The 15,089-nt window shown below is 56.6% G+C and overlaps 1 protein-coding gene across 11 annotated transcripts in view; it reads left to right on the forward strand.

The window, feature by feature from the left end:
• Positions 1 to 15,089, forward strand: part of TNS1 (tensin 1) — a 66,301-nt gene that overhangs the window by 41,504 nt on the left and 9,708 nt on the right. For 5 of the 11 annotated variants that reach the window (XM_032115394.1, XM_032115392.1, XM_032115388.1 and 2 more), the window contains 7 exons: positions 1,774 to 1,854; positions 5,601 to 5,779; positions 6,030 to 6,168; positions 8,510 to 8,602; positions 9,519 to 9,554; positions 12,833 to 13,043; positions 13,850 to 14,718. In XM_032115394.1, coding sequence (XP_031971285.1) covers positions 1,774 to 1,854; positions 5,601 to 5,779; positions 6,030 to 6,168; positions 8,510 to 8,602; positions 9,519 to 9,554; positions 12,833 to 13,043; positions 13,850 to 14,718 — 1,608 coding nt within the window. The remainder of the gene's footprint in view (positions 1 to 1,773; positions 1,855 to 5,600; positions 5,780 to 6,029; positions 6,169 to 8,509; positions 8,603 to 9,518; positions 9,555 to 12,832; positions 13,044 to 13,849; positions 14,719 to 15,089) is intronic. The other 6 variants (XM_032115389.1, XM_032115387.1, XM_032115391.1 and 3 more) reach the window with 6 other exon arrangements.

Genomic DNA, 15,089 nt, shown 5'->3' on the forward strand with positions numbered 1-15,089 from the left:
TGTTGCCTGTAAGCTGTAATTCTGTGCAGCTTTGCTCAGGGCGGTTTGAATCTGGACCTAGCCATGGGGCAGTGCTCAGGGGCTCGGAAGACATTTCCCTGCCAGAGGGGTTTGGTGCTTGGCTGGGTGCACTGCCGAGTGTCAGTGCTGTGGCTGGATGAAGGCATTAACTCTGCTGTGGAGGGGAAGCTGCATCCACCAATGCCCTGCCTTCCTGCAGCTCTAGCTCAGGGGCTTAGGGGACACAAGAGTGTCCCAGCCGCCCTGGAAGAAGGTGCCATGGCACTGTGGCAGCTTGGTGCCCTCCTTCCCCACTGCTTTGGTTGCAGTTGTTCAATTGTGGAGCAACTGTTGGGAAAGGTTTGGGGCTGTGGGCCAGCTCGTGATGCTGGGGCTTGGCAGCTCCGTCCCTTCCAACTCTGTGCTCAGTCCAGAAACTTGCCCGGCATTAGAGAGAGGGGGAAAAGGCTTGGCTGGAAAAATCCAACAGCATCAACCTCCCGGGAGTGGGGACTGAGTCACAGGGTGGGGGGCAGGAGGGGTGCCCGTGGCAGGAATGGAAATGAGGAGGGTCATAGAGTCGTTGGAGGAAGTTTGCATCCGTCTGAACCTGACCTCAGTGATCCAGATCAGATTCACAAAGGGTTGTGGGGCTTCTGCAAAGAATTTAAACAAACCTAAGGAGACACGGATGCCCAAACTATGCTGTATGTCTGGACTTAATATTATAAGCAGCACATGCCTGCCCTCCCCTGCCGCCCCATATGAAGTATTAAAATGGGCTGCAAAAGAGGACAGCTCTAAGGAGAGGAGGAAGAGTATTTGCAGTGTGTGGGAAATGGATTTTTGATGGTGTCTACCAGAAAAATCCATTCCCCCAACCCTGGGGTCAGGTCCTCAGGGCTGGGCTGGGGTCACTGTCATGCCCCTGCAGCTACTGGGCTTCTCAGGGAGGAGAGAGGCATCTGGGGAATGGTGCCCAGCCTGTGGCCACCTGTCTCTGCTGGAGCTGGGCTGTCTGTGCTGAGGTGGGGACAGCGCAGGCGGGTGGCCTGACCTCTGGCAGGAACAAGGTGTCCTGAAGCCAGCATTGGGAGGGGACGGCCAGCAGGGACAGTGGGGCATGGACATGTTTGTTTACATTCCCTGCTGCTATAAATTGCCTGCATGTCCTGGCGTAGAGATGAGGAGCATCTCACACCTCCTCTGTTCTTGGTGGGGAAATGCTCCCATTCCTTCTTCCCGCTGATGATGGAGGGGAAGAGATGGCACAGGGCAGCACTGGCATGCCCAGCACCTCTCCACAGGGAGGAGGTGGTCCTGTCATCCTTTAAGTCCCTCTCATCTCCTAGCAAGGCATCTGGGGTCACCCCTTCTTGTCCCAGCCCTGAGCATTCTGTGGTGGAGGGGACCTGCATGGTGCAATCTCTGAGGGGATGGTGATGGGGCATTTGTAGTGTTGCACAAGTCTATATATGGCTAGGAGGCACCATTGATTTCCCATGTGGGTTTATGTGGTGCCTGGAGCCAGGCAAGTTGGCTGATGGAAAAGCAGCTCCAAGCAGAGGCTGAGCTCCCTGAGACCCCAAATGACCCCAGACTCATCTGTTGGACCCCAGCTAATATTTTCTCTTCTTTTCTCTCTCTCTCTCTCTCCCTGTTGTATCTTGTGGCATTTGTCCTGTGTGCCCCTTCCTCTCTCTGTGGGGGGACTGTGTCTGTCCTCTGTGACCTCCCACCCTCCTTGCACTCCCTGTCCTGGTATGCTGGCAGAGTACAACGCCAAGCTCAGGGAACTCAACAAGAGCACCAAAGTCCCCCGTCCTCCTCTGAACCAGCAACGGTCCTTCTCTGGTTTGTTCATTCCACCTCCTTCCTTTCCCCTCCTTCCTTGTTCTCCAACCTTCCCATCCATCCTTCTTCCCTCTCCTGCATCCTTCACTCTCATCCTTCCTTCCTTTTCCCATCTTCTCTCTCTCCTTCCCTTTCATCCTTCCTTCCTCCTCTATCACTGCATGCTGAGTGATCTGTGTGTTGCATGGATGTGGGATGGAGGGAGACTCAGGAGATCATCTCCATGCAGGATTGATCCCTTTCCTCAGCAGAGTGATGGTCAGAGCTCCCATTGAGCTCCTCCAGTGATGGGGGAGCCCCTGGCCCTGGATATAGACTCCCCTGCCCACGCTCGGTTTTGCATCTCATCCAAGCCTGGGGTTTTCATTGCTGGGCCAGTTCTGGACCCTTCCTAAATTCCCTCCAGGCTTTGCCCTGACCATGGCCTCACCCCTTTGGGAAGGAAGGGCTGGGGTGCAGCTCCACAGAACCCAGATTTAACCAGCTGTCAGCCCAGCAGGGTCTCTCCTACATCAGTTTAGAGATCCCCCTGGGTTGGTCTGCAGCTGGAGGGTGTGGGCTGCTGAGACTACATTTTATGCAGTGTGACTTTGCTCCTTGGAGGTGAGTCTGCCCTGGGTGATGTGTGCTGGTGGCCTGCTTGGTGCTTGTTGTGCACCCACTTGTCCCAGGGCAAGGAGAAGGTGGTAGATGGAGTGGGGCTGGGGAGTCACCAGCTTTCTGTGTGACCTTTCTCTCCCCACTGACGCTGTGGGTTTCTCCCCAGGAGGACCAAAGAGGTTTGAACCCTCTGAGCCCTCAGCACAGAGTAAGGTATTTTATCGTGCCCATTTGGGGTAATCAGGTGGGAGGTGGGGAGTAGTCTGTGCTGGGACTGGGTGAGCTGGGCTCTGGTGCGGAGCAGCACAGGATAATGTCTGTTCCTCATGCAGGCAGGGAGTGAGTTTGTATCTCTCTTCCCTGGGTGTTGTGTGTCCCTGTCTGGCTTTATTTGCTGAGTGCAGATCCCAAGAGCCTTGGGACGCGTCTTTGTTCTCTCCTGTCCACCATGGGGATATCACCTGGCTCCTGCCTGGCAGTAGTTCTAGCATCTCATGGCCTAAAAGCAGATGCTTCCTGATTTGGCCTAAAAACCTGGCTCCCCAGCTGCAAAATTACCTGGGTTTGCCACCCCTCCTGTTGTGCTCCCTGCCACCCCAGCTGTTGTGCTCCCTGCCCTTCCCCAGCCCTAGAGCTGTGCTGAGTCTGAGGGCAGTGGTTGGTACTAGGTTAAGTACTTAAATGAGCAACAAGAGGAGTGACAGTGCCACAGGTGTTGGGTGTGAGGGTGAGGAGTGGGGTGTAGGCTGCTGCTCCCCCTTTGAGAACAGGAATCTGCCATCCTGCATTCGGCCAGGGAGTCCTTGGGAGTCCAGTGACAGTACCATGGCTAAGGGAGGCTGTATGTCTGCTGAGGGGGCAAAGCAAGCTAGGGAAAGGAGAGTTTGTTTTTCAAGCATAGTTTCCATCCCATAAATCACCCAGGGGGTCGGGGGAGCCATGCTCAGAGCCTGGGTTTCCTCCAGGCTTTGCTCCGGGCGGCCTGTGAAGTTTCCCACTCTTCGCTCCTGAACAATGAGTCCCTTTTTTCCCTTCTCCTCCCTCCCCTCCCTGTGGCCCCGGCCGCTTTCCGTGTCTGGGGAGTGGAGCAGCCAGAGCTTGCTGAGCTCCTGGGTGTCCCAATGGGCCAGATCCAGCACCCTGTGGTTAGGTGACGTGAAGCCCTGGGGATGGAGCAGGGGGTCCCACGCTGCACATGTGTGATGTGCACTGATAGCCAGGCTCCATCAATCTGCCATGGTTAGTGCTTCCCAAATGGAAAATTCAAAGCAAGACAGGCATGTACAGCTCGAGGAGCCAGTCCCTGCCTCTGTGAAGTGCTCGGGCCCTGCAGCTCACTTTGGAATGGGCCAAGGGATGCTCCTGGTGATGCTCCTGCAGTGTTCAGGAGAACCCATAGTGCACAAAATGGAAGGAAAAAAAAGAAAACATTAGAGTTTGCTTTGTTTTTTCCCAGTATCTTGTTTCTCCCTGTGCTCACAACTGCAGGCTTCAGTTCCTTAAAGTGAAGAGCAGGACAAAAGATATGGGGTGGCCCTATGGAATACTGCCCATGCCTGCAAGGCAGCTTCCCAGGCACCCTCTCTGTGCCCCTCTTCTTTCTTTTTAATGGCCATCTCCCGTGCCGGTGAGCACCTGCAGAAGGGATTGGGAGTTGTGTTTCAAAGCTGCTCTTAGTGGAATTTTCCAGGCCGCCTCCGCGGCTGGAGCCAGCCCCGTTGGCTTGCGTCCCCCGCCTCACAGCCTGGCCGCCTCTCCCCCCGAGCCGCGATTTTATTGTTGTTGCCATTCACTGGGCTGATTATTTAGAAATGCACCCAGGCCACCTCCTTCCCTCCTGCTCTCCCAGCCCTTTCCCCGCTCCCAGCCTTTTCCCCGAGCCGGGAAAGCTCAGATGCGTGTGCCGAGCAGTGAAGAGGGGAGGCCAGCGGGTGTGAGGCGTGGGTCCCATGCGGAGCCCCGGGGAGTGAGGGGAAGCAGCTGATGGCTGGTTTTCCTCCGCCAGCCCGTGGGAAAGGAGTTGGTGTTTTAAAAGTGCACTTCCTGGAGCGTGATGCTGGCCTTTCTCCTTTTTTTTTTTCTTCTCCTTTTTCTCTTTTTTTCTTCCCTAATATGCTGACCAAGGGGAGCATGAGTGCTCAATGATTCTGTGGGAAAAATAGAGGGGACAGTGTTGTCACCTCTGCTAGTGGGTAGGAGTGAGTCCCACGGGGCTCTGCGCTGTGCCCCTGATATCCTGTGGGGTTGCTGTGCACTGAACCTGGCACCATCATCCATGAGCCCGGATTAACCTCTTCATCAGGCGAGGTGGGATGGAAAGTGTGTTTGGGCACTGTCAGGTGCTGGGAGAGTCGAGCTCCCCTGCCCTGTGCCAACTTTGTCTGTGTTCTTGGGCTTTATCCCAGCCCATGGGGATCTCCACAGCCCAAGAAAACCATTCTCCTGTGATGACTTGCTCACTCTGTTCTTCCCCCCAGGCTGTGGACATTGGTGGCTCATACTGCTGGGACCTGGGAAGGAGGTTTGGGGGAAGATGGAGGGGAGACGCTGATCTCTCCTTTTAGAACGGCTTTGCACTGGGGACAGAGCAGCAGTGGTTTTTTAGGGTTCCCTGCACCACTCCTCTGTTGGGTTCTTTCTTCTTGATCCAGTGCTCCCTCTGCCTTGGGCACTCACAAAACCAGACTTTTTCCACTGCTGTGGTTGAAGCCACATCTGGCTGTGGGAGCAGGGAGGCAGTTGAATCCAGCTGTCCTTGTGCTGGGTGATCTGGTCCTTTCCCATTATGATGCTGTCAGGAGGCCCTGTTACTTCCCTGCTCTGCAGGGCTGGGCTGTCTGGGCTAATCTCAGGATGCTCTTGCCCCTTACACCTACTGCTGGAGGTTGTCCCTGGAAGTCTAATGGTGCTTGGGAGGGCTAGTGCAGCAATTCAGCCACTAGCCACAACCCTGCCTTGCTTTATTACCTGGTCTGGGGTCGCTGCTGTAGGGTGTATCTGCTCCAGCTACCCATGCTGGTCTGGGGGTTTGATGCAGTTGAGTTCTGAAGCTGAGACCTCTCAGGTCAGACCTGGAGCATCTCCTGCTCGTCCCCATCTCAGCTGGCAGCTCCTCACCCCTCTACCACCCTGTGCTTGCCCTGCAGGGGTGCAGTCCCGGGAGAAGCCTCTGGAGGAGAGCACTGTCCCTGCCCGCAAGCGGACCCCCAGTGACAGCCACTATGAGAAGAGCTCACCAGAGCCCAGCTCGCCCCGCAGCCCCACCGTCCTCTCACCTGAGGTGGTCAGCACCATCGCGGCCAACCCTGGAGGGAGGCCCAAGGAGGTGGGCTGGAGTAGAGGAGTGCTGGGGTTGGGGGGTGGCTGATTGGGGACAAATGCCTCCAGGGAGGGGGATGGCTTGGTCAGCATTCACAGCATCTGTTGCATTGGGGATCAATGATGCTTCTTGTGGTGGTGGTGGTAGTTAGCAGGGAGGAGGTGAAACCCTTCCCTTTGCCCCCTCTCCTTGGGGTGTCCTAGAGGTTTGTGCCCATCATAGGGATGGGATTGACCCTTTCTTCTGCTCTCCTCAGCCTCACCTCCACAGCTACAAGGAAGCCTTCGAGGAGATGGAGGGTGCCTCCCCCACCAGCCCACCCTCCAGCGGCGGTGAGATTTCTCCCCCCACCCCAGCCTTCCCTGTGTCACCACAAACCCCTTACTCCAACAGCTGTAAGTGCCATGGCTCTGGGAGGCAGAGGGGCTCGGTGGGTGGCTCTGGGCGAGCCAGAAATTTGCCAGGGGTCAGACAGCTCCAGGTTCCAGACACCCACCGCCATCTTAACCACTCCTCATCTCCATCCTCCTTTCTCCTCCACATCCTGCCACTCCGTGCTGCTGTCAGTATCCCGCTTACTTCAGCATCCCATGCTTGGCACCCTCATCTTGGCTTTTTCCCACCCTCCACTCACTGGGGTGTTTTTGGATGGGATCCAAAGGTGGGATGAGGAGAGAGGCATGCTTTCACCCCATCAGGGTCCTGCATCTCCCCATCTTTCCTGCCGGCATGGCATGAAGAGAAGCAAGACTGCTGTGGCGGGTGAGTGGGAGGGAGCCAGGAGGGAGTGAAGATCAGGAGGGCAGACTCACACACCATGTCACTTCTTGCTCGCAGTTTCAAAGGCAGGAGGGGAAAAAGGCTGGGATGCATGCCCTTTGTGTGCAGCTTGTCTCCGCTCCTCCGGTGCAGCGTCTCTGTTCTGACTAACCCTGACGCACTCACGGTGGGTTTGTGTGGACTGGGTTTGTGTTACCAGCTTGAGCGATGAACCCTGAGGAGCAGCCACACGTCGGCACAGCCTGACTCAGGCCAGAGCAGTGCAGTGGAGCAGCCGGTCAACTGGGAAACCCATTCAAAAGATGGCAGCCCCCCCATATCCTCTAAAACGCTTCTGTAGGCTGAAGGCTGAGGGATACTCTAGGGTTGGGGATGCTTGGGCTGAGTGCAGCCCCCTCTGATGCCGTGTCCTGGTTGCAGTGAAGCCACCTGCCCCCCCCACAGCTCAGCCTGTGGGGCTTGGGGTTGTTCCCTTCTGTACTGTTGCTCTTCCTTCCCGGCACTCCTCTGATGTTTGAGCCCTGTCTCTTGGGAGGAGGAGACGAGTGTGGGAGCATCGTAGGGGTGCTTGGCAGCTCAGAAATGGCCCTGTTGTTCCTGGGGACTGAGAGCTTGGCCCTGGGGCAGCAGCAGCTCCTTTGTCAGTGGGTCAGTGGCTTTGGGGGATGAGTCACTTGCAGAGGTGATGGCAACAGCCTGGCTGGGGTTGTGGCCCCAAGGCCGTGCTGCTTATTCAGTGTCAGCCAGAGAAGCCTGGGAAGCTTGAAGCTGCAGCTTTCAGGCTTTGCCAAAGTGGCCCTGGGGGATACAGGAGCAATTCCTCTCTGTTGGGGGATGATGGTCCTGGGAGAATTCCTGGCCCTGTGAGGATCCTGATGCTCATCAGCCAGCTGAGGTGTGAGCTGACATTGTGCCTTGGGGTCAGCTGGATTTGAGGAAATCAGACACCCACTGGGGAAGGTGCTGCCATCTTAGTTTCCCAGGGACTTGGCTGCTCGGCTGCTCCAGCCCCAGGCTGCTGGGCGGACCTGGCCTCAGGGCAAGGGTCTGGCTTTCCTCTGGAGCTCCCACCACCCACTGCCTCCCAGCCTCCCCACAGGCCCTGTGCCTGTGCTGCCAGTCAGAGATGTTCGAACACTGCTGGAGGCTCGTGCCCTTTGGTCCCTCTTGCTGAAGATGATGCCCTGAGGTTTCCCCTGGTATGGGAAAATACAGTGTCAGGGAGATGAGGCAAACCCAGTGGGTAGGAGGGGAGAAGAGGTGCAATCTGCGTGGGGCGGTCTGCCCTGCCCTGTGAAACCCTACCACCATCCATACCATAGCCATACAAACATGCAGCTGCTCCTGGTGTGTTTGTCTGGGCACAGGGGTGCAGACCTCACATGTACATTGCCACCCCTCTGTGTTAACATCCTTGCCCACCCATTGAGCTGGTCTGGAGGGCAGGGTTTTTTTGGCAGTCCTTCTTTCCCGTTTATGGGGGTGATGGGCTGCTTTGGGACAGCTGGATTCCAGCTTGGCCAGACGTGGGGATTGGCAGAAAGGAGTTCAGGTGTGGGAGAGCTGGGTTGGGATGGCTGCTCACATAGGGGAAATGAAAGGGGCTTCATGCCTTTATGCTGGGACTTTGTGGGGATGGTGAAGGAGATGGGGTCCGGGCCTGTCCTGGTGGGAGTTGTCCCCTTTCTCCATCCTGCTAGCTTTGCAATAGGGCAGGGTGCTTGTTCCCAGTCACCTCCTGCCCTGTGTCCTCTCCCAAATGAAGAGGGGGATCAGTATCCTTCTGCAGGGTGTTGCTTCATACTAGGGCATCTTGTGTTCTCAGCAGCCCTCCCTTGCAGCCAGTGGGTGGGATGGGCTATGGGAACATCGGAACCTGTGGGCAGCTGCAGCCTTTCTGAAGCGTCACCTCCCACCCCTCCACTAACACTCCACTTGTGTCCACTGTGCCGACAGTGCGTTCTCCCCCTGGCCTGGCCAAGACCCCGCTCTCAGCACTGGGGCTGAAACCCCACAACCCGGCTGAGATCCTGCTGCATCCAGTGGGAGGTGAGTGTGGGCACGGGGACTGCACGCAGATTTTTTTGTGGGGGCGTCTGTGAGGATACCCCGGAAGGGTCCCTAGTTTGGAGAAGGCACTTCCACCTCCCTTTTGGCGCCAGGTGGCCATGGGGGTCCTTGTCACCTTTTGTGGGGACTCTGGGACTGTGTAAGCGTGGGGGATGCTGGTGCTGCCCTGGGGGGCTCAGCACAGTAAGGTCTTCAGCGGTGAAGGCTAGATAACCCTGTGGCCCTGTTTCCTGCCCAGCCCCATATTCTTCCCTCTCCCACCCCCTACATTCCTTCTCCTCTCTAGGACAGGTGGAGACAGTTTGCTCTCTGGGAGCTGAGCCTGTCAGCCAGAACAATATCCAGAGCTCTTTCCATCATGGACAGCAGTCCCTGAGTGCAAAGGCCCTACCGTCCTGGGGATGTGTCCTGAAGTAGCCTGCCAAGCCAGACCTCACTGCTTCCCAGCACCCAGGGCCCCTTCCTGAACCAGCTCAGGGCTGAGTGTGACCTCCCCAAATCCATCTGAGCCTGGGGGCAACAGGCTGATTGAGCTCACACTGCAAGACCTTTCTCCCTCTGCCTTTAAGGGCGAGCTGATGCTTATTTGGTGCTTGCTGGGCTTCTTGGAGCAGCCCTTTGGTCACTCTCTGCTGCACTGTTCCCTCTTTCTCATCTGAAACCAGCCTCCTGGGTTTTGGACATAATTTCTGGGATGTTGATGTGAACTGTGGGGGTTTCTGAGGCTGGGTTTCAGTTTGGAGCACAGTGTCAGGAGGTGTGGGGCGCTCCTTTGTGCTCTATGTGCCCCTGCCTGAGAAAGGCAGAGCTGCTTAACTCTGATTTCTCTTTCTGTCTCGCACCTCCCTTCCTCCTCTTCCCACTCCCATCACTCCCCTGCCCCTCCATCCCTCAGAACTAGAAGGGGAAGCAGGCAGTGACTCTGAAGAAGGTAAGAAAGGCTTTTCTTTCTCTGTCTCTCTCTTCCTCATGCAACCTCACTGTTGGGACTGTGACTCAGAGCAAGCCCTGGTGTCTGTTCCAGCAGCCTTCCCTTGCGCTGTCCCTCAGGAATGTAGGAGCCTGAGTCTTGCCTGTCCTGCTCCCTTTAGAGGAGGGGCACATCATGCCTTGTGTTGTGATAGGATTTCTCAGTGTCCAAGTTGGACCTGAACGTCTGTATTTTGTGTGGCAGTCATCTGTGGGGACTGAGGGCTCTTTGTCAGTGAGTGGCATCCTTACTGGTAGCTTTGGAAGAGCCTGGCGGGCATCTGGGAGCAGCAGCCCCAGTTTTAGTCTCCTGCCCTCCCCTTTTGGCTTTGCTGTTGTCATTCAGAGTGAAAAATAAACCAGAGTGCAGCACAAAAGGTCAGCGGGCGCAGAGGCCACCAGTGTGTTGCCGGCTCAGCCGGCTGGGCAGTGGTGCAGCACCGGCAGCTGGTGCACATCTTCCTCCAGCCAGGCAGCTGCCCAAAGTCCTCCCACCTCTCCTGTCTCTGGGTTGTGCCACTTTGGGGATGCCAAGGATGGGGCTGAGCTGGGACGTCAATTCAAGAGTGGCTGTGCTGATGGTGCAGGCACTGCGGGCTCTGGGATGGCACATCTTGTGTGGAGACAGAGGCTTTGGGAGTGGCTGTGATTCCTTGGAGTACTGCCTGCTATGTAACGGTTGTTGGGTGGTTTTGCTTCCTCCTTTAATGAATTTTTGGGCCCTCAGAGCTGGGATGAGGAACTGTGTGTTCAGGATGGGTTTTGGGGAAAGGGTGTCTCTTCTTGGTGGGTGCGGTGCTTCCTCTTGCCCTAGCAGCTGTCAGCATTTCTCCTTGGAAGTTTCTCAAAATGCACATAACCCAAACCTGAACATTGTGTAGTACTGGAAAAAGTGTTTCCTTGAAAAGAAGCGTTCTGCTTTCAGAACTGATTTTTCAATGATGGCTTTTTGGATACATTAAAGGAAGCAAAGCTGGGATAAAATCAGGCTTTTCCCTCATAAGTTCCCCCAAGCTTTACCATTTCTGTCCAGCTTTAAGCCTCCAGAGACTCATACATTGCCTCTCCTCTCCTTCCCACTAAACCCTCAGGAGCTCAAGCTGTGCTGCTTCTCTGTCCGCTTGCATGATGGTTGACTCCCAAGCAAGGATGTCCAGTGACCCTGCACTGCCCAGGCTGAGTGGCCACCATGAGCCTCTTGCCCTGCTTCATCCTCTCTGATAAAATGATATTTTTGGGGATTAAATCTATGGTTCTGAGAAGGGACTGATATTTTGGCTTAACACTGCTGGCTTGGGACCCTCTGCACTCAGCCACACACTCTAGGAGGGTCCCTGCCCCTCCGTGCTCTGCCTAGCAGATCCCAGCTGGAATGGCTGGCCTGTGTATGGGGCTGGAAGATGCTTTGGCAGTGTGGGAGCTCAGGATGTGGCTGTCAGCTCTGAGGAGGCTTTAAAACAGCCTGACACAGATGCAGCACTGGGGATTTCTGGCCACAGCGCAGCCCTGCTCAGATCTGGGATTCCCAAACAAATGCCCATCTCCCTGGTGACTCAGAACTTCTCTGTTCTTCCACCCATTTTCCCATCTCCAGAGTCCCTTACAAGAAAACACAAGGAGGCAAGGTCAGATTTTTCAGCCTAAAAAAATCCTGCCTGAAACTTCCTAACTTTTCTTTTCATTTCTCTTGTCCTGAATTGAATCAAAGTACTGGAACCTGTGCCCATGGCCACACACCTCACTGGCACAGCCCCCAAGCCCCCTGCTGCTGCCTTTTCAGGAGGGGCTGGCATTTTCACAGCCCTGTGGTCTTAACCTCTTGCAGGCTGACTCATATGTACTGTCTGGCTAATTTTAGTCTGGGCTGGGGAGCTGGGAAGGGGAAAAGTGAGTAGCTGTGAAATTAATTGAATTACCTAAGCTGCGATGAATTTCTTGCAGCTGCCCTGGGCAGTGCCTCATCCCTGTCACTCAGGATGTCCTGCCTTAGATGCTGGTACCCAGCCTGTGTAGAGGTCCATCATCTGGTTTTGGCCCAGATCTTTCCTGGGGTTGGGCAGGGACATCAGCCTAAGGGAGGGATTCCTCCTCCCCTCTCCACACACAGATGGGGCACAGAGATGCTGCGGGGGAAGGAGTGGGACCTATGACAGTCTTTTTCCTTGCATGTCTCTGCTCCAGCTCTGAACGTGGAGCTGTGCATTGGCGTTGCTGACTGTGAGCAGGCCAGCTTGCCAGCAGGCTGAGCCAGAGCCCAGCTGTTATGACTAATAATAACAATAATAATGTTTGTCATGCTAATTACTACTGCAGAGCTGCTTTGGGCATGGCCAGCCTGGAGCCAGGGACCTGCAAGGCTGCCCAGCCCATAGCATTTGATGCCAGTGGGTCTTGCATAGGGCAAGCTGAGGTGTGACACGGCTGCAGGGCTTGGGGGAATGGGACTGAAGCTGCAGCCTGTTCCTCTGGTGCAGCCTTTGGTGGGGGCTGTGGGGGCTGTCATAGGGATGGGGACCAGCCTGGGTGGAACAGGAGGTAGGGGGAAAGGTATGAGAGAGGACTGGGTCTGGTGTCTGGCATGGCTGGTAATGGCCAGCCCAGACTGCTGCTCCTGGCACGGGACAGCTTGGCGGCTCTAAAGGAAAATTGCTTTTCTTGGTCGTGCTCATGGGCTCCGGTTTCAAGCTGGGCTGGGAGTGAAAGTGTTGGATGCTGCAGTGGAAATAGCTGGAGTTGCCCTCTGGTCTGCTGCTGGAGATGGCTGGCAGAGGTGGGCCACAGAGGGCAGGGACCACGGGGCATCGTCATCAGTCCCGTGTGAGTCAGTGCGGGCTGGGCAGAGTCACCGGCTCTATTTTTAGGGGCTGTGGATGAGCAGGGAGCAGGACGTGTTCCCTGTGGCATCCTGGGTGGGAGGGACGCTGACTCAGAGCAGGGTGAAGGGGCTGTGGCATGCAAAGGGATCGTAGTCCCGTGTTCCAGTCCCCTCAGGGAAAGCGGTGACCCTGTTTCCTGTGCCCTGGCTGGGGTCTTCAGCATTCTTGAAGCAACTTAAGGATCCTGAATGAGCCAGATGTGTTTTTGCACAACTTGTGGTGGAAGAGGTAGGGGGAAATGTTCAGCTGGAGGAGGTCAGCTCAGGCACCTTCACTGGCATGAAATGTGGATCCAGGGAGAAGGGTGTGGTCCTCTTCCCATGCAAGCTGTAGGCTCATCTGTTTCTGCTTCTCTTTGCCACAGAGCCCAGGAGCTATGTTGAGTCAGTGGCCCGCACGGCCACAACGGGCAGGGGAGGGACACTGCCCGCTGCCCAGCCTGCTGCCCAGCCCACTGCTCAGCCCGCTGCCCAGCCCGGAGGCCCAGAGGTGCCCACGAGGAATGGCACTTTCTCCAACTCCTTCATCGCCCCCAGCCCTGTCTCCACCAGCAGCCCTATTCACAGCATGGATGGGTAAGGCAGTGGGTGCAGGTCCCAGGGACTGATGGGGCTGGGGCTGAACCCTGCCTGGTGCACAGGTTTAGAATCACAGAATCATTAAGGCTGGAAAAGACATCCAAGATCATCGCGTCCAGCCTTTGACTGAACACCACCAAGCCAACTACGCCAGAGCACTAAGTGCCATGTCCAGCTGTTTCTTGAATATCTCCAGGGATGGTGCTTGCTCCCACATTTTAACTGCCTTTGCAAAGACCCGCATCTCTCCGTGCAGGGTTTGGGTATCCCGGCCAGCTGTGCACCTCAGTGCCCTGAGAACACAAATCTGGGTCACTGCTGGTTGGTTGGTGGTTACTGGACCTCAGAAGCCTCTCACTGGGAAGGTGTCCCCTGGAGTGGGAGGAGGGATGGGTTGTGCTAATTCCTAGCCCTGGGTTAGGCTGAGCCTGAGTCCTCCAGGGTGAGATGGAGCCATTGTCCCTGTCCCCTGTCCGCCCTGCCCACGAGGTGTTCTGCACCCACACAGGCTGGCAGGGCAGAATAAATCAGGTGTTTGCTGGGAGCAGAGCTGGGAAAAGGCTCTGTTCCATAGAAGGTCATACTTTGAGATGGAACTGGGTTTCATGGTGGGACTAAAGCTGCCTCTGGTTGCTTTCATGCAGCTGGCAGGACCCATCCCATGGTTGCCTCTGGACAACCAAGTAGCTGCCGGGCTCCGTGCCTCAGTTTCCCTGTGCGCCACATGCAGGAGGGTGCCAGTACCAGTCAGCAGCAGGAACAAGTGGTGAAGCTGAATTCTACTTTTCTTTGTCTCTCCTCAGGGCCTCCCTCCGCAGCTACCCATCAGAAGGCAGCCCCCATGGCACGGTTACGCCTCCCCATGCCTCTGCTGAGCCCCTGTACCGGTCACCTGTTGGCTTGCAGATGCCCTCTGCTCACAGCAGCTACCAAAACTCGTCTCCATCTTCCTTTGCAATGGTCCAAGGAGGGGTCCCGGGCTCTGCATACAGCAGCCCTGACTACGCTGATGGCCGAGCTGGCCTCCAGCCAGAACCCCAAGCTCGGCCACAGCCACAGGTCAATGTGGTGGGGGTGCACACCCTGCCAGGGAGCCCCCGCAGCCTGCACCGGACAGTGGCTACGAATACACCGCCCAGCCCTGGCTTCGGGCGAAGAGCCATCAACCCCAACCTGAGTGGTGCTCCTGGCAGCCCTGGGCTGAGCAGGCATGCTGTGGTGGCCCATGGCAACCTGGTGGCCCCACCAGGGAGCCCCAGCCTGTCCAGGCACCAATCAGCAGCAGCCACATCCCCTGGCAGCCCCCTGTATGGCTACTCCAGCCCGGAGGAAAGGCACCTGACGCTGTCTCGGCAGAGCAGCTCCTCTGGCTACCAGCCTCCCTCCACGCCGTCCTTCCCTGTCTCCCCAGCATACTACCCCGGCACGAGCACGCCGCACTCCTCCTCCCCAGACTCGGCTGCCTACCGCCAGGGCAGCCCCACGTCGCAGCCTGCGCTGCCTGAGAAGCGGCGGATGTCAGCTGGGGACCGCTCCAACAGCCTCCCCAACTACGCCACTGTCAACGGCAAGATGTCCTCACCCCTCTCCAGCGGCATGTCCAGCCCCAGCGGTGGGAGCGCCGTTGCCTTCTCCCACACTCTGCCAGACTTCTCCAAGTTCTCCATGCCAGGTAAGGGATGCTCTTGGAGGTCCCTGTGTCCCCCTGCCCTGCTCAAGGCTCTCCCCTCCTCCTCCTTGCTGGCTGTCAGGAAAGGGATTGCAGCCATGTCCTGATTTACCCCTCCTGTCCATCCGCAAACCAAAGGCACCGCTGGGGCTTGGGCCATTTCCTGCGCTTTCTGACAAATCCAAACAGGAAAAACACCGACCAGCATCTCTGGCATAAACAGTGCTCAGAGATGTGTATGGGGAGATCAAAGCTCCTGGAGACGACTTTTCTCTGCCGTGGGGATGCACTGACCTCTTGGCCTCATTCCCAGTGGACTTTACCCCACTGAGACCCCGCTGCGGTGCTGCCTCCTCATTTCAAATGGTGCCGTG

This window comes from Corvus moneduloides, chromosome 7 (assembly GCF_009650955.1).
Source record: "Corvus moneduloides isolate bCorMon1 chromosome 7, bCorMon1.pri, whole genome shotgun sequence".
NCBI classification, from domain to species: domain Eukaryota; kingdom Metazoa; phylum Chordata; class Aves; order Passeriformes; family Corvidae; genus Corvus; species Corvus moneduloides.